Source organism: Silene latifolia, chromosome Y (genome assembly GCF_048544455.1).
Source record: "Silene latifolia isolate original U9 population chromosome Y, ASM4854445v1, whole genome shotgun sequence".
Taxonomy (NCBI): domain Eukaryota; kingdom Viridiplantae; phylum Streptophyta; class Magnoliopsida; order Caryophyllales; family Caryophyllaceae; genus Silene; species Silene latifolia.
In genome coordinates, this window is record NC_133538.1 from 330,634,896 (window position 1) to 330,657,670 (window position 22,775).

Consider the following 22,775-nt stretch of genomic DNA (forward strand, 5'->3'; position numbering starts at 1 on the left):
AAGTCAGTATTTATGGGAATTGTATGCAGTTGTGATGTCTATCGGTGTGGTTGCGGTGCCTCGGGTGGTGATCCGGGCACGGTACATAGTGCTGTGATGCGGGTACTTTCGCACTACGGTGTGGCTGTTGGTGGCGGTGTTGTGATGCCGTCACCGGTTGTGGTGGAGTAGGCGGGATGATTATGATTCGGGTTTCAAAGTACATACCGATTATACATAGATTGTTGTTTTGTTTGATGTTGCTCTCTCTGCGAGTGTCGGTTTGTCTTTGATAGACGGTTGTCTTGCTTATTCATGTTTTCTTTACCAGGTTAAGTTGGGAATGAGGTAGAGTATGATGTGAAATAGAGTTGTATATGTTTCGTTGTTGTCATGGGATAGTGATAATCTGTTGATGGGGCACGGTTGTGAGAGGTTGTTACGGTAATTTTGATCTTGTTTTCAGATGAGACATTGGTAGACATGGTAATGGAAAATGATTCGTGGAACATGTGTTGTAATGAGCTGAAAGCGGCAGGTAGTTCATAATCTTTTGTTGAGACAGTGAGTGTAGGGTGTTGGGGAAATTAGTGTCATGTTAAGTTGTGTATGAATTTTGCGGTAATGAAAGAAAGAACTTGAGGATCTAGTGTGCGTGTACGTAACGAGTGCGGACCGTGAGTTATGCTTCTGGGAGATAAGTGCCTTACGTAGAGAGGTATGTTGTTTGGCAGTAATAATGAAGAGTGGGTATGGTGATTTGCTACGAGTTTATGGTATAGGTTAGGTGCGCTGCCGAATGAGTTGAGGAATGGGAAATGTTTATGTATGGGAGCCTTGGATATAAGAATGGTGAGTGTTTGGTTTGTAGACGGTTATCTTTGACATGTAGTGGTACAGAGGGTAATGAGATATAGATATGGTTTGGTATTAGTGAGTTACGAGGACGTAACATTTGTCTTAAGAGGAGTAGGATGCGATAAAACAGATTTTGATGGTTGTACATATGGTAATATATTCGGAAGTTGAGTCTTGATGTAGAATAAAAGATCGATTCGTGTTGTGGGTGATTTTATTAAAGGTCATGACCGTGCTTGTAGTAGCGTGATGTTTAGGAGTGTGAGAATATTTCGCTAGTATTGACAGTTGGATGATGAGGTTACGAGTGTGAGTAAACTTCGAGGACGAAGTTCCTTTTAAGGGTGGTAGAATGTAACATCCCGTTTGATGTCTATGAGTGTCTTGGTATTGGATTTGATAGTTGATGATATTATCGAGCTAGCAGCATTAGAGGATGGTAGTTGGTTATGTATGGAGTTGGTATCGTGAGAGATATATATGTGGTAGATACGGTATAGTGAGTCATGTTGTGGAAGTAAACATAGTTGGTGGAGTGGGTGTTAAGAGTTCATGTTCTATGTTCGGTCGAGTTCTTGAGTCCTTAGCTAAGTTGTTGTGTCTTGGTCGAGTCTGTATGGTTGTTTTTATGTATGGGTTGAACTTCGGGGACGAAGTTCCTTTTAAGGAGGGAAGACTGTAATACTCCGTATTTATAAGTCTTGGGGTACTCTATCGAGTAGCCCTTACTCTGTCGAGTAAGGGTAGGTTGCGAGATAAAATAGTTTCTGACCTGTTGGGTACTCGATCGAGTAGCTGGGGTACTCGATCGAGTAAGGGGTACTCGATCGAGTACCTTGGGTACTCGATCGAGTGTCCTATTTTTACGGGGAGTTTTCTCGGGTTTTGTTAATTATGCGATTAAGGTATTTAAACATAGTCGTCATTGTTTTAAATCACTTTTACAAAACCTAAAACCCTGTTTAAGAGAGAAAGCAACCAGTTCATCTTCCTAATCGCATCCTTAGCAATTCCCGGAGTTCAGACGGTCAGTTCTTGTCGTTATTCGTATCGTTGAGTTCCCTGCGTCGAGGGTAAGCTTTTAATATAATTTTATAATGTTTTGTTAAGTTTGGTTAAACCCTAATTTAGAGATTGGGGGTTTTGGTGTGTAGTTTGTGATGTGTAGCCTCTATGTGTTATATGATAGGAGGAGGGTTCGTAGAAGAGACTTTTTGATACAGCTGTTGATACCGTCTGACTGTTGTGCTTTCCAGGTAGGATTTCCTACTCAGTATTAGTCCCATAATGGGATGATTGTTGATGTGTTGAGATTGATTGTTTGATATAGTAATTGTATTGTGACGGCTGTGATTGTGATTGTGATTGGTTGTCTATGGTTCTCGAGATGCGTTCTCGGCTGAGTGGAGTCACTTGCAGGAGTGGCTTCACGCCCTAGTTTCGCCCTTCGTGAAACCCGCCACGGAAGGGGATGTGCAGATTAATGGACAGGGTTATCGCTCGGTATGATGAGCGGGGCTTAGGTGGGAACGGCTGCGGTCCCCCACTGGCAGGGCTAGTCCAGTGGACAGTCAATGATTGAGATGATTGGAATTGGTTGGTTGTGTGTGTGTGACGATTAAGGTCATGTCTGTTTATCTTATTGTTGATATATGTATTGAATTGTGTGATTAGTACTGACCCGTTTAAATGTTTTAAAAACTGTGGTGATTCATTCGGGGTGGTGGTGAGCGATTATTGAGCGGTGTGATATGACGCATATGGGATAGCTGGGATGAGTCATCACGTGGCAGTTAGAAGTCTTCCGCTGTGTCAGACGAAGTCTAGTAGCTTTGATAGTTTTAGCTGTAGACCGTATGAGAACCTTGTAATCCCTTTTATTAGTTTTGGTTTGAACATGTAATCACTTAATCTATAATTACTTTAAAAGTACGTTTCTTTATTGTCTTATGATATTCAGTACCTCGGGCAACCGAGATGGTAGTATCCTTATACCTGAGTGGTCCTGGTAAGGCACTTGGAGTATGGGGGTGTTACACTATCACCCCGAAAAGCTATTGTCTAGAGGTTAACCGGTTGCCTAATAAGCGATTGGCGAAAGCAAAGGACACTAGCCCGGAAGGGACAAACCCCATCTTAAATTTTTGAAATGTGAAAGTGAAATGAGGACAATTTTGAATACTAGTCATATCCACCCGTTGTGAATAAAGATTTGAGCATTTCATTCCCAAAAAGCCTTTTGTCAAGCCACTTGGTCGAGTTTGGGACGATCCATGACCTTTACTTTTGTAGAGAATTTGAGACTTGTCATGTCATGTGCTACTAGCATCATAGGGATCATCATTCCACCACCATCCGATCGCTCTTGACGAAAGCATTTGGAAATTGAGGACGAAAGTAGTCTAGTTTAACACCATTTGGAGGTGATTTAGTGCCATCCTCTTAGACTTAGTAATTTGTTGAACTAGTATTTGTGAAGGATTACATGCTCTTAAATTTGTTCCTCTTTAGTGCCTCCGCCACTTGATGAGGAAGTGGCTATTCTTTTTGTAGATGCATCCATTATGTGTTTTTGTGTGCTTAATGTTTGGATGTGTCGACATTTTGGCAAGACCCACCTTGCCTTGCAAGAAGGCATCCTACCTCATGGTTGTCTTGTTGTGAGTTGAAGGGGCGGAGTGAGACCCGCTAATTGTCTCATATCGGCTATATTATTAGGATAGGTTAGTATTGGTCCTAGTCTTTGTCACCTCTTTACTCGGGACGAGCAAAGGTTCGGTTTGGGGATATTTGATGTGACCATAATTGGCGCATATTTAGCCCCCGAATTAGCCTTGTTCCCATGCTTTTTAGTGCTTATTTGGGTCATTTCTTATCTTTAGTTCTTTGTTTTGCATATTCTTTGAGATTTTGATCCCTTGGTAGGAAAGGAGTAAGAATCTTGCATTTTCATGGCAAAACGAGACTAAATTGATCGAATTCAATGACCAAGCATCGAGGAGAGACAAGATTACAAGGCCTTTGTACATATTATAGTAGAAGAGCAAAGTTGAGAAAGGATCCTTGAGTCCCCAAGGAAATCCCCAAGGAATTTATTAAGAAAAGGGAAGAAAAGAAGAAGATTTGTTGCTGACTGACAATCCGAGCGGATTGTCACCAATCCGTCCGTCCCGCAGCAGCACAATCCGAGCGGCTTTGCCCTATTCCGCTCGGATTCCACCTCCACAATCCGACCGGATTCCCTTGAATCCGCTCGGATTCCAACGCCAGAATCCGCCCGTCCCGACCCTATTCTGCCCGGATTCCAGCACAGCACGGATTGTCTTCCCCAAGCCACGAAGAAAGAAGCCCTTCTCTTGAAAAATACCGGCTCCTCCTTGCTCAATCTAAAAAGTGTAATTACTAGTTTAGCCCTTAGTTAACCCTAATGCATCCTCCCTAATTTCCACTATAAATACCCCATTAGTCTAATTAGAGGAGCATGTTCTTCTTATCAATAATTAGTGTAGTTAATATCAATCAAATCTCTCTTTAATATTGTAATCAAGTATTAATCAAGTTTTAATCCAAGTTTTAGTTCTTTAATCTCTCTTTTGTTTATCCTTTATTTTGGGTAATTGAAGATTATTTGGGTTATTGTTGGGAGATTGACAACCTCTCAATCAAGCATTTAAGTACTTCTTTTATCTTTGCTTTATTATTGGAATCATTAGTAGGTATAATCTCTTAATCCCTTTTTAATTATTGTTAATTACTTTCATTTATTCATCATGTTTCATATTGTTGGTATGATTGACAACCTTGCTAGCATGATCAACATGATAATGAGTGAGTAGTCTCCTAGCTAGGGTTAATGGGTGATTAGGGTAAACCAACATGGGGAATGATTCATGCTTAATCTAATATGCTTTCATGTTTTATTTGCTTGCTTGTTTTGATCTCAACTCGTGCACATGTTATATTTGATGAAATGCTAAGCCTATGAATCCTTGCATTTTCTATCATCTTCTATCCTTTCAATGAGACTTGTAAGACATAACCCAACTCGAGTCTCATTAGACCATGCATGTTGTTGAGTAGGGAAGATTAAGTCGACTTGTAGGTGTTGTACAATCTAATCGATTCGGCTCCGGGACCCAAACTTTCCTAGGATTGTAAGATATAACCCAACTCAATCCATCACAACAATAATTGCTTGCTTATAATTTGAGAACATGGTTGTATGATCATATCCCATGATTCCCCTATGATCCCATGACACCCTAGTGCCTTTAATCAATTGTTTACACCCCTTTAATTCATCTTGCTTGTTTATTTTCATTGCTATTTTAGTTTAGTGACCTTCTACATCAACCCAATTTGTGACACCCCTTAGACACCACTAGTTGCAATAGAAATCTCATTTCAATACCCGTCCCTTGGGATCCGACCTTTACTTGCCTCTTTACTAATTGTAGAGTTGTTTGTGAAGCTATAAATTGTGTTTTGATTCGACCGTGACCCAACGACCACATCTGAATTTGTGAACACCTAGCGGACTCGCATCAGTGACAGGGCTGATTCTTTACATCGATATTTAAAGTAGCGGATGCCGGCGGAGACCGGCACTGCGAACAACAATGAAAATCTTCAGCTGGAACTGTCGTGGGTTGGGCAATCTTCTGACAGTTAGTACCCTCCGAGATTGGTGCTGGAGGGAGTGCCCAAACATTGTCTTCATTACGGAGACAATGATTAGAGCGGCGGAGTTAGAGAAGATTAGGAATAAATGTGGTTTTACTACTGGGTTATGTATGGGGAGTAGAGGACGGTCGGGGGGTCTCGGTTTCTGGTAGAGGGACATTGATGCTGAGTTAGTTGTATATGATAAAAACCATGTGGTTGTGGATGTTAAAGATGGTAATGGGAGTGTGTCATGGCGTGAGGTGGGCATTTATGGGTGGCCGGAGAGCGAGAACAAACACCGAACGTGGAGTATGTTACGAAGGATTCGTGAGGCTAGTAATCTGCCGATGGTCTTATTCAGGGATTTTAATGAAATTCTAAGTCCTCATGAAAAGGAGGGGGCAGTATTAGAAGGGAGTGTCATATGGATGTGTTTCGAGAGACCATGGATGTGTGTGGTTTTCGGGATTTGGGTTTCCAGGGTAATAAATTTACGTGGCAACGGGTGCTCAGTGAGGATACCTATATTAGAGAACGGTTGGATAGGGTAATAGCCTCGGAGGAATGGTGCGGTCTATTTCATAGGTTGGTGGTACATAATGGTCCTTTATACGCTTCAGATCACTCTCCTCTGCTTGTCAGGGAGGAAGTGGGAGGTGCACGATCGAGACGTAGGCTTGGAGGCTTCAAATTTGAGCCCTACTGGACGACGGAGGAGAGTTGTGGTGAGGTTGTAATGGCGGGGTGGGGAGTTATAGGGGACGGAGATGTCGAGGGGAAAGTAGCTAGAGTTGCGCTGGAGTTAAAGGAGTGGGCAGAGCTCAAATTTGGGGACATTAAACGACGGTTGAGGGAGAAAGAAGGAGAGTTGGAGCGATGGCAGAAGAGGGCTCCCTTGGCTGATATGTTACTCCATTGCCGAGAGGTGGTGAAGGAGATAGAGCGGCTAAGGTATCTTGTGGAATCTCATTGGTACACTAGGGCAAGACGGTTGAAGCTGCGAGACGGGGATAAGAATACAACATACTTTCACCATAAAGCTAAGCAGCGGCGACGGAAAAATACTATTGTTGGGATCGAAAATCAGGAGGGGAGATGGTGTGATAAGGAGGAGGAGATTAAGGCTGTTGTGGATGACTATTTTAGGGACTTTTTTACGTCCAGCCAACCGAGTAATTTGGAGGAGGTGGGGGGTTTTGTTGATCGGGTTGTAACTCCGAAAATGAATGAGGTTTTGGATAGGAAGGTGAGTGATGAGGAAATTAAGGCGGCTCTGTTTCAGATGCACCCTCAGAAGGCTCCGGGTCCGGATGGCATGACGGCGCTTATTTATCAGAAATATTGGGATATTGTGGGGAGGGATGTTTGCCGTTTTGTGCGCAATTGGTGGACGGGAGGGACGAGTCCAGCTGCGGTGAATAAGACCAATGTGGTTTTGATACCGAAATGTGGGTCACCTAAGAAGATTATTGTATTCCGCCCCATTAGCTTGTGTAATGTCCTCTATAAAATTGTGTCTAAAACACTTGCTAATTGTCTGAAGGTTTTCTTGAATGAGATTATCACGGAAAACCAAAGTGCTTTTATCCCGGGGAGGCTCATTACAGATAATGCCCTTATTTCTTTCGAGTCTTTTCATGCCATGAAACGCGGGGGGGAGGGGAGAGCGGGAAACGTGGCTCTTAAATTAGATATGAGCAAAGCCTATGATATGGTGGAATGGAGTTTTTTGGAGATGATAATGAGGAGGATGGGGTTCTCGGAGGAGTGGAGACGACGGGTGGGATCATGTATTTCGTATTTAACGCATGCTTTTGTGGTTAATGGCCAGGTTTCGGAGGGAGTGACCCTGGTAGAGGATTGAGACAGGGGGACCCTATTTCCCCTTATCTCTTTCTCCTTTGTGCGGATGTGTTTTCTTATATGATTCGGGCAGCTGCGACGGGAGGACGGGTCCATGGGTTCCGGGTTTGCAGGGAGGCGCCTAGAGTGTCACACCTCTTCTTTGCAGACGACTGTATACTTTTTGCTCGGGCAAATTCAAGGGAATGCTCTACTCTAGCTGACATTATCAGCCAATACGAAAGGGCATCGGGTCAGAAAATCAATTATTCTAAATCGGAAGTTGTCTTTAGCAAGAAGGCTACGGATCGAAGCAGGGAGGAGATCTTAACACTTTGGGTGTTCGAGAGGTGGAGAAGTATGATAAATACCTTGGCCTTCCCACTATTATTGGCAAGTCGAAAAAGGCGGTTTTTGCGGGCATCAAGGACCGTATTTGGAAGAAGCTTCAAGGGTGGAAGGAGCGCATGCTCTCTTTCCCGGGAAAGGAAATTGTCATCAAAGCTGTTGCTCAATCCATACCCATTTATATGATGAGCCTTTTTGCCATACCGGAGGGCATTATTGAGGAGTTACACGCTGTGGCAGCCCGGTTTTGGTGGGGGCTCTAAGGAGGGTGAACGCAAGCTGCATTGGTGGTCTTGGGAGAAGATGTGTCAGCCGAAATCGATGGGTGGGATGGGTTTCCGATATATGCGAGTTTTCAATCAGGCTCTTCTGGCTAAGAAAGTGTGGAGACTGTTGGTGAGGCCGGACTCCTTGGTTTACAGGATCCTTAAGGCAACATACTTCAAACATGGCTCGATTTTGGATGCGAGGAGAGGTTTTGATCCGAGTTTTACATGGAGGAGTTTGTGGAATGCTAAATCGTTGCTACTGGATGGGCTAAGGTGGAGAGTTTGGGACGGGAGGAATATTAAGGTATGGGAGGATGCTTGGGTACCCGGCAGCGAAGGTATCTTTTCTTAGCACCAAATATTGAAGCAAACCCCGAGATGACGGTTGCAGAGCTCATTGACAGCGAGACTGGTGGATGGAAGGTAGGGCAGCTAAATGAATTGTTTACGCCTGAGGAGGTTCAAGCTATCATGAGCATTCCTTTGAGCAGGGACCCGGCTGAAGACCAGTTTTTTTGGTGGCCAAATAGATCGGGTACGTACTCCGTAAAATCGGGTTATTGGTTGGGGAAGAGAACCTTTTCGCCTGTGGAACATTTAAATAATGAGCAGGGAGTCGCAGGGTGGTGGAGAGTGATATGGAAACTACAAATCCCCCCGAAATTAGCTCACTTCGTGTGGCGTGCTAGCGCTAATTTGTTGGGTGTTCGAGCAAACCTCGCCTTCCGTCACTGTGTGCAAGACCCCCTATGTCTTACCTGTCTAGGTGCTCCTAAGACTATAACTCATGCTCTGTTCGAGTGTGGCTGGGCATCGCAGGTCTGGGAACAGAGCGAGTTCGCTGAACTACACTTGGGTGCCCCACGGGCGTCTTGTGCAGGGTGGTTTATGTGGATGAAGGAGCGGCTGGACAGTGGGGACTTTCAGAGGTACCTAGCTTTGGTGTGGGCAATTTGGCATATCCGTAACACTCGGATCTTTGAGGGTATTGAACCCAGCTGGGATGTAGTGATGCTAGGTTTCTTAAAACTGGTTGAGGAGTGCGCGAGTATGCATGTGCAGGGAAGGTAGTGGGAGACAGAGGTGGAGTGATAACCGTGGCAGGGTGGTGTCGGTCGGAACAGGGGTGGGTGAAGGTTAACACGGATGATGCAATTTTCGAAAATGGAGAGGCTGGGCTAGGCGTAGTGGTTAGGGATGCGGATGGAGGGATTCTTTCGGTGGGTACGAGGAGAGTGTTGGGAGGGTGGGCACTGGAGGTGGCTGAGGTGAAGGCATTGTGCTTTGGCTTGGAAGTGGTGCTTAATGGAGGCTGGGGGCAGGTGGTGGTTGAAAGTGATGCCAAGGTGGTTATTGATGCAGTGGTTTCAGGGTCTTTTGCTAGAACTCTGTTTGGTCTTTGTGTTAGGGATATTTGTAGTCGTGCCCGTTTATTATCTAGGTGTAAGTTTTCTCATGTTAAGCGAGAAGGGAATACAGTAGCTCACCATGTTGCTAGGTTGTTACCATCAGCGAATATGGAACTTTTGTACTCTGAAAATTTTCCGGATGCTATTATTGCATTGGCGGAAATTGATTTAATATAATTTCCTTTTCCCAAAAAACAAAAATCATACATATATAAATAATAAAGCAATACGAATTGCAATAATTAAAATTACAAATATTACATGGTTATTTGTTCTACGTCAAAAGCACGCTCGAAAACGGGGTTTCAAAGAAGAAAATAAAAGAAAATAAAAACTTAGAATTAAAATACAAAAATACGTCAGGTTAGAGGTGATAATACGAATAATAGTTGATTTAAACCGTAATTAGGAGTTACGTCAAAGAGAGAAATAGTTCAGAGACAGAAACCAACCCAGAACAGGCGCAGCATCTGCTGCGTCCTCTGGAAGAGGAGCAGCAATCCCTGCGTCTGTTCTAGAGCTGGGCTCTGGCTGTGAAGTCAGAACCGCAACAATGTTATCGTTCGTTGGTAGATTTAAGATCGATTATTGATATTAGACTCGAGTTGAAGTGTTTTAACTGATTATATGCATCTGGGCAAGTCATAAAACGAATAAAAAACGAGAAATTACAGCGGTTTACATGATTACGATGAACTCATGTCCGAAATACAAAAGGGAAACTTGAGATTAGATTAAGACGGAATTAGACAAATAAGACTCGAAAGAAAACTTATGTATCAAATTAGGATTCCGGAACCTCGACATGAAAAAGTCGAAACCTTGAAGAATCGATTCGAATTAAAACGACGAAAACCCACAAGTATTGAATTACTCAGGATTAAGGACTAATTAAACGTAAATAAAAGGATTTGTTAAAAACATGATTTATATACTGAAACAACGAAGAAAACAAAGAAAAAAATGAAAGAAAGAGAAACTTGCAGGAACTCGAGGAAGAAGAAGAAGAGCGGGAGCATTAAGCAGCCTCTGGAAGAGGCACAGCAAAGCTGCGATCCTTCGAAGAGGCGCAGCTGCTGCTGCGTTTATTCTCGACGTCTGACCTCCGCTGTTTTTATAAAAACGGTTTTAAAAGATGGATTTTCGAACGTGCTTTTGATATAGATCTACATTAATTGATACAAAATAAAAGTACAATAAGAAAAATATGATTTACTCCCTCAGACTTACATGTTGGACGAAACGAGATTGATTAAAGTTATCGTTTTAGTGATTGCTAGACTCGAATATGCGTGGAAAGTGCCCTCGTTAGAGGAATTAGTAAATTGATTAGGTTGATTAAAAGTGGAGTTGGTAAAATTGGTCGGTCTATGCAATATGACTGGGACTCAGAATTATCTGAGCTTATGTGGTTGATTGATCAAGCACGTAGGCGTCGAAAGCAATAGCGTAGTTTAGAATGCAAAGAGAGAAGAGAAGGGCGGAACACTCGCGTGTCAAATATGGAGGCCGAAGGCCTTTATTTATACTAAACATATGGAGGATTTAGGAATGACACGGATTTGGAAACAAATCATGGAAATATTCTGAAAAACGTGAAAAGAGGGCTGGAGAAGAGGCGCAACACCTGCTGCGTCCTTTCCCCAGAGGTTTCCTCCTCAGCAAGAAAGAATTCCGCTTTTTATTATGGAATTTCGGTAGATATACACTTCCTTATTCCATAAAACACAATATACGGAATATATTTACTTAAAATATTAATTTTAATTAGGAATAAATATCTAGAATACTAGAACATTCCGGAATATTCCGACCCGGCATTTAAACGGTTTTTAGAAAATGAAGCGGTTTTTTAACCCGGACTCCAAATGAACTCTAATTACTGTCAAAACGACCGTATCGGTGCGTAGATGACGACCAAGGGGTTGACTTGAGTGTTTGAGCTATCATTTGATGATGAACTTACGGACTGTCATAAATCATTCCGCGTATCAAACATGCGGCCCCCACTTTGACTGAGGCTTGGACAAGGCGAAAGTCAAAGTATAGCCATCAGGTCAATCGAAGATTACAACCTGGCAACAATGGCGATCCGAGGCGGCTCAAGGGGTCTAAACCAAGGAACTTTCGTTGGAAACATTTTAGAGCCTGTCGACTATCGGGGAGGGTCGTTTAAAGTCCATTAGACTACGTAAGGAAGCTCTCTAGCCATAAGAAGAAATCATACCGGAGACACTCCTGCGTGAAGGATTCGAAGGTACTCATACTCTCCAAAGAATTTTATCTTAAAACTCTGTGGGGAAAAAAATCATATGTTGAGTCGACAACGGCGCACCCTTGGCACTGCTGAGGAAAAAATAATAGATCGACAACGACACGCCCTTGGCATCGCTGAGGAAAGGTGTTTTATCGACAACGGCGCGCCCTTGGCACCGCTCAGGAGAAAATAATAGATCGACAACGGCGCACCCTTGGCACCGCTGAGGAGAAAATCCGCTCGGGTCATCGTAAGCGAAATTCCGATAAAGAGGAGAAACCCATGAACTGTACTTAGCAATAATGAACTCTTGCGGGGAACAAAATGTCGTGGTTGTTTGCAGGCTGCTGAATAGAAAATGCCGATTCGGATGAAGAGAACGCCCAAAAAGAGAGCCATATATTGAGGAAGAGGCGCATGAAGCCCGAGCCCACAAATAACGAACATTTAACAAACTTCTGAGAAAACTCGCTGAGGAAGAGGCGCAACAAAAGCTGCGACCTTTGGAAGAGGCGCAGCAAGTGCTGCGTCTTTTCCCGAGCTCACCCCTGTCTGGGTAAAAACCCGACTCAAGCCGTGTTTTGTTTTTCATTTTAAAACACAATACATTTCATTTATTCACAAAAAATCAACCAAATTCCGTCAAAACTTGATCAAATCTTACCATAGATGATTACTAATCGAGGTATGTGTCTTGTACTTGCTTTATTTTGCATTTGAGCTTTGATTTTGGGTCGAAAATTAGGGTTTACATACCCATTTATTTCGAAAATTTAGGGCCTTCGTCTCAAATGGATTTGTCTCGTGAAATTGACATTAGAAATGAGTAATTGATCATGTTAGGAACACAACCATGTATCCCTTTCGATTTTCGCCAAGTATTAAGGATTTGGGCGTGAAAAGTGACGGTTTCCTGCTAAACCGTAAAACCCTTCGAAAATGGCCCTATACTAGCCCATTTTTTAAGAAACTTGGTGTTTTGTAACCCTTTATTAATTGGTAAACTTGCTATCATGCCGGATTTTCAATTTGTGACAACTCCTCCGGGATACTTTTGTGTGGTACAATTGCTATTGTAGCGAAATGCTTCCATATTTTCGACTCAAACCCGCAACTAGGCCTGAACTTAGACTCGTCTCGACTTATCCTACCACATGTGTGGCCGGGGTTGGAAAAAATATGGGCCAAAGATGGCTAGAAATGCTGTTTTGAAATGCTTGAAACGCTTATTATTGCTTGAAAAATGCTTAACATTGCTTCGAAAATCCTTAGCATCACTTTGTTTACTTTGATTTGCAGAGGATATTCCTTCTACGTCGGGGAGAGACCTCATGGACACTGACGTTGACCCTTCTACCGCTCTGGGAGCGACCGAGGAGATAGAGGAGAATATGGAGGAGGATGCCGCGCGGAGGGCCAATGTGGGACGAGGTGGCCGTCAGCTCGCAGAAGCGCCTGAGTGGGCAGAGAAATGGGATGGCAGACATCTCATTTGGGCGGCGGAGAGCCACTTATCGTATAGGACGACGAGGACCATGGTAAGCCTTCAGCCTGTCATTCCTTTATTCATTTACTTCTTACACATTTCCTTGTTTATTCATTCCTGCATTTTTCTATGCTTAAGAAAGCTTTCTTTTGAATTGACGCAGGAGGCTGGGAACATGAGGTCCTTTTCTGGTTACACGACGATGATAGACGCCTTTGGGAAGCTATCGAAGGAGGAGAATGCTATCATCGAGCAGGGAGCCTTTGATGCCTTGGTACGAGGCTGGAGGGAAATCAAGGAGAGGAAGATTCGGGCTAACCTCAGCCTGATTCGAGCATTTCTTGATCGGTTCTGGGACACCACCTCTACTTTCCATATGCCTTTTGGAGAGATCGGGGTCACCTTGGAGGACTACGGCATGATCTCGGGTCTGCCGTGTGGAGAGGAGCCGTTGGTGTGGCCGTTGACGGCCATGAGAGTAGACTCGGCCGAGGCGAGGAGTCTGATCGGCTGGAACCTGGCTACAGGTGCGGCCCAGGTTCCTGGTTTGGTGCCGAATACCTACATCTGGGACAAGTTCGGCGGCAGGGTTCCGGCGAGAAAGAGGATAGATGGACGCATGCTGCCTCCACCACCTTGTACTGCTGAGCAACGGCCTCGTTTGTGGTTGTGGTGGTTCTTGTCTTCGATTTACCTCGGAGACAAGGGGGAGAGGCTATCGACAAAGCTTCTTCCGTTTCTTTTTAACTTGAGTAGCCTAGGTCATTAGGACTGGATTACTCCTAGTTTTCCGGTCCTCACGCGCTACATGATGGCCATGGTTCGTCCGGAGCTGATGGAGAAGGGGACTTCTCCTGCCACTGTCGGTCCTGGACTTCTCTTGGAGGTATGAACCTTTCTTGCAAGTATGAAAGATCATTTATTTGAAAATATGAAAGATCATTTTTGTATAAAATGATTTGTAATCATTATTATTTTGCTTGCAGGCGTGGGTGTACTCTTACCTCCCTGGCTTCGCACGCAAGAGGGCGGCGGACGTACCGAGAGCATACCCCGTCATGAGGGACTTAATAGTGTGTCGTTAGAAGAGCTAGCGGTCTTCTTACGATGTTTATCGGAGGGGCGTGAATGCCCTGAGTTTAGACAGCGTAAGTGTCTTTGACCTTCACTTCATTTTTTCTTTATTTAGAGATGATCATTGGAATGACCCCCCGTTTTCTTGCTTTAGTGGGTGTCCCGGCCTTGGGAGAGCTACTCTAAGGCTCTAGCCTTTGTGGCTGAGGTTCTCCGTCCCTAGAGTTCGAGTAGGTTGCTGTTGACAACGCCCATGAGGCCTGTGTGGTACCTGGGTGAGCGTTTGACTCGGAATTGCTCCCGTGACTCTTTTACGGTTCCCATCGACTCTCCACGGATAATGTATAGAGAGCCTTTAGAGGCTGAGAGGACAGTTGACCTGGCCGGTGCGAGTGGTGACGCTTTCCTTCTTCCTGGCGAGAAGTACGCTGAGTTTGTTCGCCGGAGGCTAGCGTACTGGCCGATCGTCGTAAGCATATTCACCACTTACCTGTCTTTGATAAATCTGTTAGATGATGAATGATCAGTAAATAATGAACCATTTGAGTTTTGTAGGAGATCGAGGTGGCGGGCATCGAGCCCCCAGCTTTTCCAGAGACGTTGGAGTACACTGACTCGGCGAGCATGACAGTGATATCGGAGATCCGGGATTTCAGTGAGGCGCTGATTGCTGGCTTTGATTAGTGGCAACACGTCGTGAGGAGGGTAAGCCCCCAGCTTTGGCTGTCTTTTGTATTTTAGGCTTTATTACATAGGAATGCATTTGCTTGAACCTTTTCCATATTCGAATGAAGGTGGCACCGTCCAGGCATGTGGAGCTGTGGAGGATGGCCAATCGGCTGCGAGCTACAGCTATTGAGGCGCTCATAGATGGCTCGGGGTGGCAGGTATGAACCTTTTTGTGCCCGTCTTTATTTTTATTATCTCCAATTTTTGTGAAGTGAAGAATAGTGAAGTATCACTCATTTCTCTGTCTAGAGGGAGTGTGGCTTGGAGCGTGAGCTGGCACAGTCCTAGGAGGAGACGACCCGTTTGCTGAGAGAGCTCGAGGCTAGAGATGCTGTGATCGCTGCCCTTGAGGCGACAGTGGCTGAGCTGAGGGGTCGTCAGGACTAGTTTGCTGATTGTTTGTACATTCCTACATTTTGGATGTCATCTTGGGCAGGAGCCCGTATCTTGATGTATATATTTGCATTTTGGTTGTATATATGGCGGCATGCGTGCCTTTGCTGCTGGGTGTTTCTTGTATCTGTAGGTTAGCTTTGAAAAACAGGTTTGGCATGTGAGGGTTTGCGCCGTCATGCTGCCGAAATTCATGTAGAAAATCACATAGCAAAACATAGAAAATTGAAATGGTCTAAATAAGCGCGAAAATGAAAAGAAAATGAAAAAAAAGTGCCCAAAAATGGACAAAATGACGAAAATGAAAAAAAAGTACCCGAAAAATGGACAAAATGACGCGACCGGACAGTAGGGAAGGCTACCCTCTAAATAAAGAATTTAAAAGAAATGTCTAAGTGTATTATTTTGGGATTAAGGCTCTGATGTTGTTGTTGTTGTTGTTGTTGTTGTTGTCTAAGTGTATTATAAATATTTTTGAAAAGAGGGAGTGAAATGATTCCCAAAAAAAAAAAAAAAAAAAAACGAGTAAGTGTGCGTATTTGGCGAAAATGTCAATTTTGCCTCGAAAAGCGAACCCGTAAAAGATTAGTAAACATAAATTTGGTAATTAATCGAAATTACCGAATTAAGCCTCTACTAGATTTCAAGCCCTGACGCTGCCCGGGTAATATCTTAACCGGGTTCAAAGTCATTATCATGATGTTATCCTTAAAAAAAAAAAAAAAAAAAATTAACTTCGCATAATAGGACTGTATAGGCGATTATTAAAGTATGATTGCTTTCAAGTAGTCCCAAAGCCTGAAACTAATGTACTTGGTTCAACACTATAATAAGCTCTTCGACTCAAGCCCGGGCGTTGTCATTCCTCAACGGTGCTTTTGATTAATATAATCATAAGGTCGACCTTGATAAACTAAAAGGCTTTTTTTAAGAGAAAATTGTTGCTTACAGCCTTTTAAAAACCACTTTTTGAAAATTACAGCCTTACAATTTTATTTTATTTTGTAAATTACGTCCATAATATTACTTCTGATCATAAATTACAATCAAAACAATAACTCCGGCGGAAAATTGATGCCAATTTGAATTTATGTGACTTAAGATCATTTTATAAGACCAAAATACCCTTACCTTTAACCTTTCTAACCCCTTATGTTCATCCCCAAAATCAGATTTCGCAACTCATCATCTCTTTAATTCTCCATTTCTTCAACAATTCACCTAATCTAATTCACCCCTTTTATTCAAATTCTACCCTAATCAATTTAATTGAATTCTAATTTTATTACTTCCATTTTATCTTAAAACTAATTAGTGTTCTTCATCATCAATTTTCCCCAAATTGAAAATAATTAGGATTCATCAATTTTCATGATATGTGTTAAAATTGGTCTGAGAATAGTTATTGTTAGACATATTGTTTTTTGAAAACTTGTGTTCAATTAAATTGATTAGCTCAGGATTGCTTCATTCTCATCAAAAGTCCCACCTCAAGTGAAGCCAGCCGCCACCAGAATTTATGCTTTAGATCCATAAACTATCCTTGCGTGCTTGCCGAAAGCATTCTCGTTCCTCCAAGACCCACCTCAATTACAATAGAAATTAGGGAAAGATTTGGGGAAATTTTGGGGAATAGGGGTGAGGAAGATAAGAGAGTTTTGCGTTAAATGAGAGGTAAATAATAGCTAAAGTGAAAAAATCTGGGTAAGTAGGCAAACAAATAGGCAAGGATATATCAATCAGTTTTTGACAAAATTCACCGGAAACGTCATCGTAGTGCATTTTTTTTAGAGAAAAGTAATATTATGGATATAATTACAAAAAAAAATTATGAGGATTTAATTTTCAAAAAAGTGGTTTTTAAAAGGCTGTAATAAATCATTTTCTCTTTTTTTAATGACTATTTGCTTTTGTTTAAGTTACTCTTGTGTGCTCAAAAATCTCAATGATTCATTTTATAAGTCGTTTTAGCCTTTTGGGATGTAACACAAGAATTAAGAATGTATTAAAAAATGTTGCTCCCTCCATCCTACTGTGTTGTCCCCTCCCTTTTTAAATTTTATTACATAATTATTGTTCCCTCTCTAAATTTAATAAGAAAAAACTTTAATTATCCAATATTACACCTAGATAACCAAAATCATCAATCATATATTAAAGAAAATAGTTTATGTGTAATTAAATTTTAGACTTGATATGTCATAGGTTTATATATGCAGGTAGAGTGTGATACGTCATATTAGACTTTTAATATTTTAATATTTCTAATCCATGTCCAGTTAGACTTTTGAACCAAACTTTTTCTTTTATCTTATTTTACTTTTGTTTCCTTTAAATATATTTATCAATTGGTCTCCCTTGTGACGAGTTACCATTTGTGGCTGATATTTTGTGAGATAAAATGGTAATAAAATGGGTTAGTGGAGAAAGGGGACCACATGAATAGTGTTGCAGAGAGAGAAAAAGTGGGTACTTTGTGAGGTAAAATGGTATCCGTCACTCAAGAGTGACGGATATGTGCCGTCACAAACAAGAATTTGTGTATATTTATTTTTATATTGTATATTTCATAAGTAATTTACAAAAATTGTAGCTAATGATATTGCTCGAAAAATATCCTTTTATGTTATCTCGTACTTTTCCCTGTTTGGCTAAGAGAATTTGAAAGAAACAAACAATATACTATTTTCATAATTAGATTCTATTAACAAATAGTAGTACCAAATTGTACAACTATGACCATCACAGAAATGCCAAATTGTAATGCAACTCCAAACGTTAGGTTTAAATGAATTGGCATAAAAATACTAAACAGTTTCATAATTAGAATCATGGTATAACCTTGCTGGATCGTTCAAGATTATCCAAGTGCATAGATGATAAAAACTAAAAACACCAAACAAATAAACCATCATTAATCGTAGAAGTAGCCATGTGAATGTATGCTAATGCAATAGAAAGAGCATAGATGTCCATGCTTCTATAATCACCTACTCCATATTAAACGACCTTCCTTCCATATTTTAATTTTGTATATAGGATAGAATTGTAGTTGTCATTCAGTTTTCTACCTTCATTAATTTACTAGTTGGAAAGCCCGTGCGTTGCACGGGGCTCTCGTCAAGTTCTTTTGTTAAAATAATATATATAATTCCCTTGAAAAAGAGGCCAAAAATATGATATATAGTTTGATTTAAAAAAAAAGGACGGCAATTTTGAACCATTGTTGAATAAAAACATATCGTTGCTGGTGTTCTGTTATTCAAACTTTATAAAATGAGTCGAACTTTATTTGTATGTTTATTCTTAGTTTCAGGCGCGTTGGTGTTGAACTTATATAAAACGTTACGCTTGAAATCATGGTGTAGCTCATAAGAATTATCCTATATTAATGCATGAGCAGCAATTTTTTATCTATGTAAAACAAAAGAAGAGATCACCATAATAATGATCATCTTATTATACTATTGAAAAGGTTATATCCCTACCCATGGTGTAGCTCATTATCCCGATTGTATGTTATCCCATAACTTACTACTGAAAATTTGTTGTGTTTAATTTCAAACAAAAGAGGATAACATAAGTATAGTAAGTATTATACCATAGTGGATAGAAGGTTAGCTTTCTTATTATAGTTATCTACTCTTTCTAATTTGGTAAATTATTAAAGACTTCCTTGTAAACAATATTTCTCGTGTGTCCTTTGTACACTTGTTCCCGATCATCAATATAAAACCTTAATCCCTCGAGCGACGTTGTTCTTGACGCCGCCACATAAAGCTGACCGTGACTGAAAACCGGCTTCGGCAGATAAACTCCTACATGGTCTAGTGACTGTCCTTGACTCTTGTTGATGGTCATGGCGTAACACGGTCTTAATGGATATTGTCTTCTTTTTAAGACGAAAGGGATCTTGGTATCCGTTGAAGTCATCACTATTCTTGGAATCATTACCTTTTGCCCTATTTTGGAGCCTGTAATTATTTTCCCTTCTACTATGAATTTACCAAGGCGAGTGATAATAAGCCGGGTTCCATTACATAACTCTCGCACAGGACTTATATTTCTTAGCAACATGACTCGCATTCCAACTTTGAGCTTTAATTCATGACAGGGCACGCCCTGTAAGACAAGGCTGTTTAAATACTCCGTCGGGTACGACGTGAAGTGATCTTCGCACTCGGTAGATGAAGAACATATCTCGTCACAACTCATGTACGTTACTTCATCCCCCGGAAGCAGGCCAGCCATGTAATTATTTATTAAATATGCCGTCTCGTTCAAGGGTGTAAGTATGGCTCTCTCTCTGAGGTAATTTTCGTCATTATGTTTTCAGTCGAAGTCAGGATACATCTCAGCCACCACTTTCTTCAGGTCCAGTTCTCCCAGGCTCCCTATAAATTGCTCTGGTATCTTAATCCATGTTTCTTCCTCCTCGTTATCCTCTGCACTTGCTTCGAGATGGCCCCCACCCATTGCTAACATCCATTTATTAAATAACATATGCCTTTGCTGTTTTTTCTCGTCCCCCTCTCCCTCTTTCACCCGCATGCTTTTTTTAAGTGTGTAAACCTTGCACTCATTCCAAAGACTTGATCTACTGATCGAGGCCTGCACAACGTCCTGTCTTGATCCTTTCGGAATTATCGGAAGTACCTGCCGGAAATCGCCCCCGAGTAGTACCACTTTACCACCAAAAATCTTCCACTCTGCCTGCGGGTCCTGAAACGCCATCACATCCCTAAGTGTTCTGTCTAACGCTTCAAATGCAAACCTGTTGTCCATAGGAGCCTCGTCCCATATAATTAATGACGCCATTCGTATGAGTTCAGCAAGCTGGCTCTTCTGCGAGATGTTACATGTTGAATTTTCAAATAAGTCGATCGGTATATCAAACCTACTATGAGCCGTTCTTCCCCCTGGCAAAAGCAGCGCTGCAATACCTGTGATATGAATGTGTTAACGCCTGTGTCAAACACTATATTTAACCTGGTTTGATCTGGACATGCTTATTGCTTTACTATATTACCGGTGGTTATAATTCCATTTTGCACAGTTTACACGAAAGGGAGATTAGCAATTTTTGAATGGAAAGGGAGAGTAGTAGAGATACCTGACGACGCCACGTTTAAAACTATATTGCTATCTGCGTGCAGTCTGGCTGATATTGTACTATATAAGAATGTCTTTCCTGTGCCTCCGTGGCCATAAAGGAACATTAAGCCTCCCTTACCGTTACTTACAGCGTCCATTACATCATTATACACAAGTAATTGATCCGTGTTTAGCTGTTTCAGGTTCTCTGACCATTCTTGATTCAACTGTCGTTGGTCGTATAACCTTTCCTCCCGTATAAGCTTATTATCCATACCCTGTAATTCCTCGAAGCCCGGAAGTGGCATATCCCTAATATCCTTTAATGTTTTGCCATATCTCATTAGCACTTTATCGATTTCAATTAATGTGTAAGACCGCTTAACATCCTCTTGTAGAATAAGTGTCGGGTGGTTGAAAGCTTTCCTTTTTCTTCTTTCAATATCTTCGGACAGCATGCTGTAACTGTTCTCCCAGAAAGTCTTAATGTCGGTTACCTCACAAAAGAGGAGTATTGCTACAAACAGCTCCCTGAGCTGATATGGCATTGCCCACCTATTTGCCTCGCTCAAAGCCTCGTGCCACTCTTTTGTCATCACTTAATAAGCCATAGGCATAGCAGGCCGCCTTATATGATGGAAACAGTCGCTTCTCTATTGTCTTGAGTTCTTCAAACGAAGTTGGCCCCTTGACTATGTTCAGTAGCAGGCGCAGGGGAGAGGTTACCTCTCCCCTGCCGTCGGGTGAACGTAGGCAATTCTCCCTACGCTCTTGCCCTTTGAGCGTTTTATCCACCCGTCTTTCCACACATATTCTGAAGGAAACTGTGCATAAGTAAGCTTCCTTGCCTCTGGATATGTCTTACTTGCGGTAAACCATCCAGTTAACTTTGTATGGCAACTATTTGCGCGGTTTATAACACCCTGTAAATTGGATGTGTCACTTAAGACTACAAACTGTTCACCTGGTAAATGAACTGGCAGACGTATTACCAAGGGATTCCGCTGATGAATGTCAAACCCGAAAATCCTCCAAGATGCTTCACATGCCGATAAATACCTACAGTCCAGGTAGGCCTTGATCTCATCCTCCGTTTCACTCTTCAATAGTACAGTTGCTTTATCTGGCCCTTTTAATATATATTTGAAGAGATATTTGATCGCCCGTGACGTATTACACCACTCGACATTGATATGTGCATTGAACATCAAGAGCAACCCGGGGTTATAAGGCACTATATGTCTATTATCCATCACATGTACTCCTCTTGATGTACCTGAGATAGAAAAGTGAGTACCGTAAATGAAAAGGGCTTTTATCTAAGCTTCAGCTTTAATGATTAAATTATAAGGCCTAATCAATTATTGTGGCACATTCCGAGATCATTAGATGATAAAGTAAAGGGGTACACAGGGAACGGGCTACAGCATTTAAACATAAGTAGTAATCGTATCGATGGTCTAACTTCATTATAAAATTATCTCTGGTGCTAATGTCGCTTCCATATATATAATTATTGGTTCTGTAGTCTTTAGAACTTATTTCTTGTACGGCGAGGAATATCGTTAAAATTATTACCTGTCATCTTCTCTACGTCTATACACGGGATACCCATTATGGTCAATTGTTGTTTGCTCACATGACTTCTTCGGGTACTTCTTGCTACATGTATTATTGATCATGCAAGAGCAGCTGGGATTATCATCACCACACGGACCATGAACCATGAGTTGAGATACAATGTTGTATAACTCGGGCTCTTCGTCCTTGTCGGGAATCTCTGCTTTAATAATGCTGTCAATATATTCCGGAGATACTTGCGAACCATCCTTTTTCAACCACAAAAGTATATGGGCATGGGGCAGCCCTCTTTTCTGGAACTCAATGGTATATATGTCTGCGATTATCGTGACATTAAATAAGATTCTTTATGTTCATTAAAAGCATCTGTAAAGTCCAATGTTTTTCAAGTCTGTCACGTATTGAAAACTAAAAGCGATGAATTTATATGACCGTAATTTTAACAATTTATTTAAGTGAAGGGAATATACCTGCAACAACGTCTCCAAAGTAACGGTCTTTCTGTTGGAGCTGTGTCCTCCAGTTAGTGCGGATAACGTCATTGCACATACACTTGTACGGACAAGTGGGAGCTTGTTGGGGCTGGTGTCCTTAACAGTTAGTGCAAGGACTTATAAATCTCTAAAAGGATCAAAGGGCATACTTTTGGTATTATTATCAGTTGATCCACGTTTATCAATAACGGTTGGCTTGCTAGATAAGTTTGACGTTATTGTCATACAGATGGCGGTGATCAACTGGTCCCTAAAAGTCACACCTATAGGATACGTTTGAGAGATGTGACAAAGATG

The 22,775-nt window shown here is 41.7% G+C and overlaps 2 protein-coding genes across 2 annotated transcripts; both read right to left on the reverse strand.

Moving 5' to 3' along the window:
- Positions 1 to 19,641: 19,641 nt before the first annotated feature.
- Positions 19,642 to 20,999, reverse strand: LOC141631392 (uncharacterized). Its single transcript, XM_074444070.1, has 2 exons — positions 20,423 to 20,999; positions 19,642 to 20,252 (listed from the first exon to the last, which is right to left on the reverse strand). Exons 1-2 carry the CDS (start codon positions 20,997 to 20,999, stop codon positions 19,642 to 19,644), a joined length of 1,188 nt encoding a protein of 395 aa, XP_074300171.1.
- A 126-nt stretch (positions 21,000 to 21,125) lies between these two features.
- On the reverse strand, positions 21,126 to 22,018 carry LOC141631393 (uncharacterized). The gene is made up of 2 exons (XM_074444071.1): positions 21,982 to 22,018; positions 21,126 to 21,679 (listed from the first exon to the last, which is right to left on the reverse strand). The coding sequence occupies exons 1-2, from the start codon at positions 22,016 to 22,018 to the stop codon at positions 21,126 to 21,128; spliced, it is 591 nt and encodes a 196-aa protein (XP_074300172.1).
- Positions 22,019 to 22,775: the final 757 nt, after the last annotated feature.

What these genes read in the sequence shown, in the direction of transcription:
- LOC141631392 (XM_074444070.1), bottom strand. Translation starts at nt 20,999, where the DNA reads ATGACAAAAGAGTGGCACGAGGCTTTGAGCGAGGCAAATAGGTGGGCA. An exon ending in TTTAAACGTGGCGTCGTCAG is followed by an intron (nt 20,253 to 20,422) that starts GTATCTCTACTA and finishes TTCATATCACAG; the next exon opens with GTATTGCAGCGCTGCTTTTG.
- LOC141631393 (XM_074444071.1), bottom strand. Translation starts at nt 22,018, where the DNA reads ATGGGTATCCCGTGTATAGACGTAGAGAAGATGACAG. An exon ending in AGACGTAGAGAAGATGACAG is followed by an intron (nt 21,680 to 21,981) that starts GTAATAATTTTA and finishes TTTCTATCTCAG; the next exon opens with GTACATCAAGAGGAGTACAT.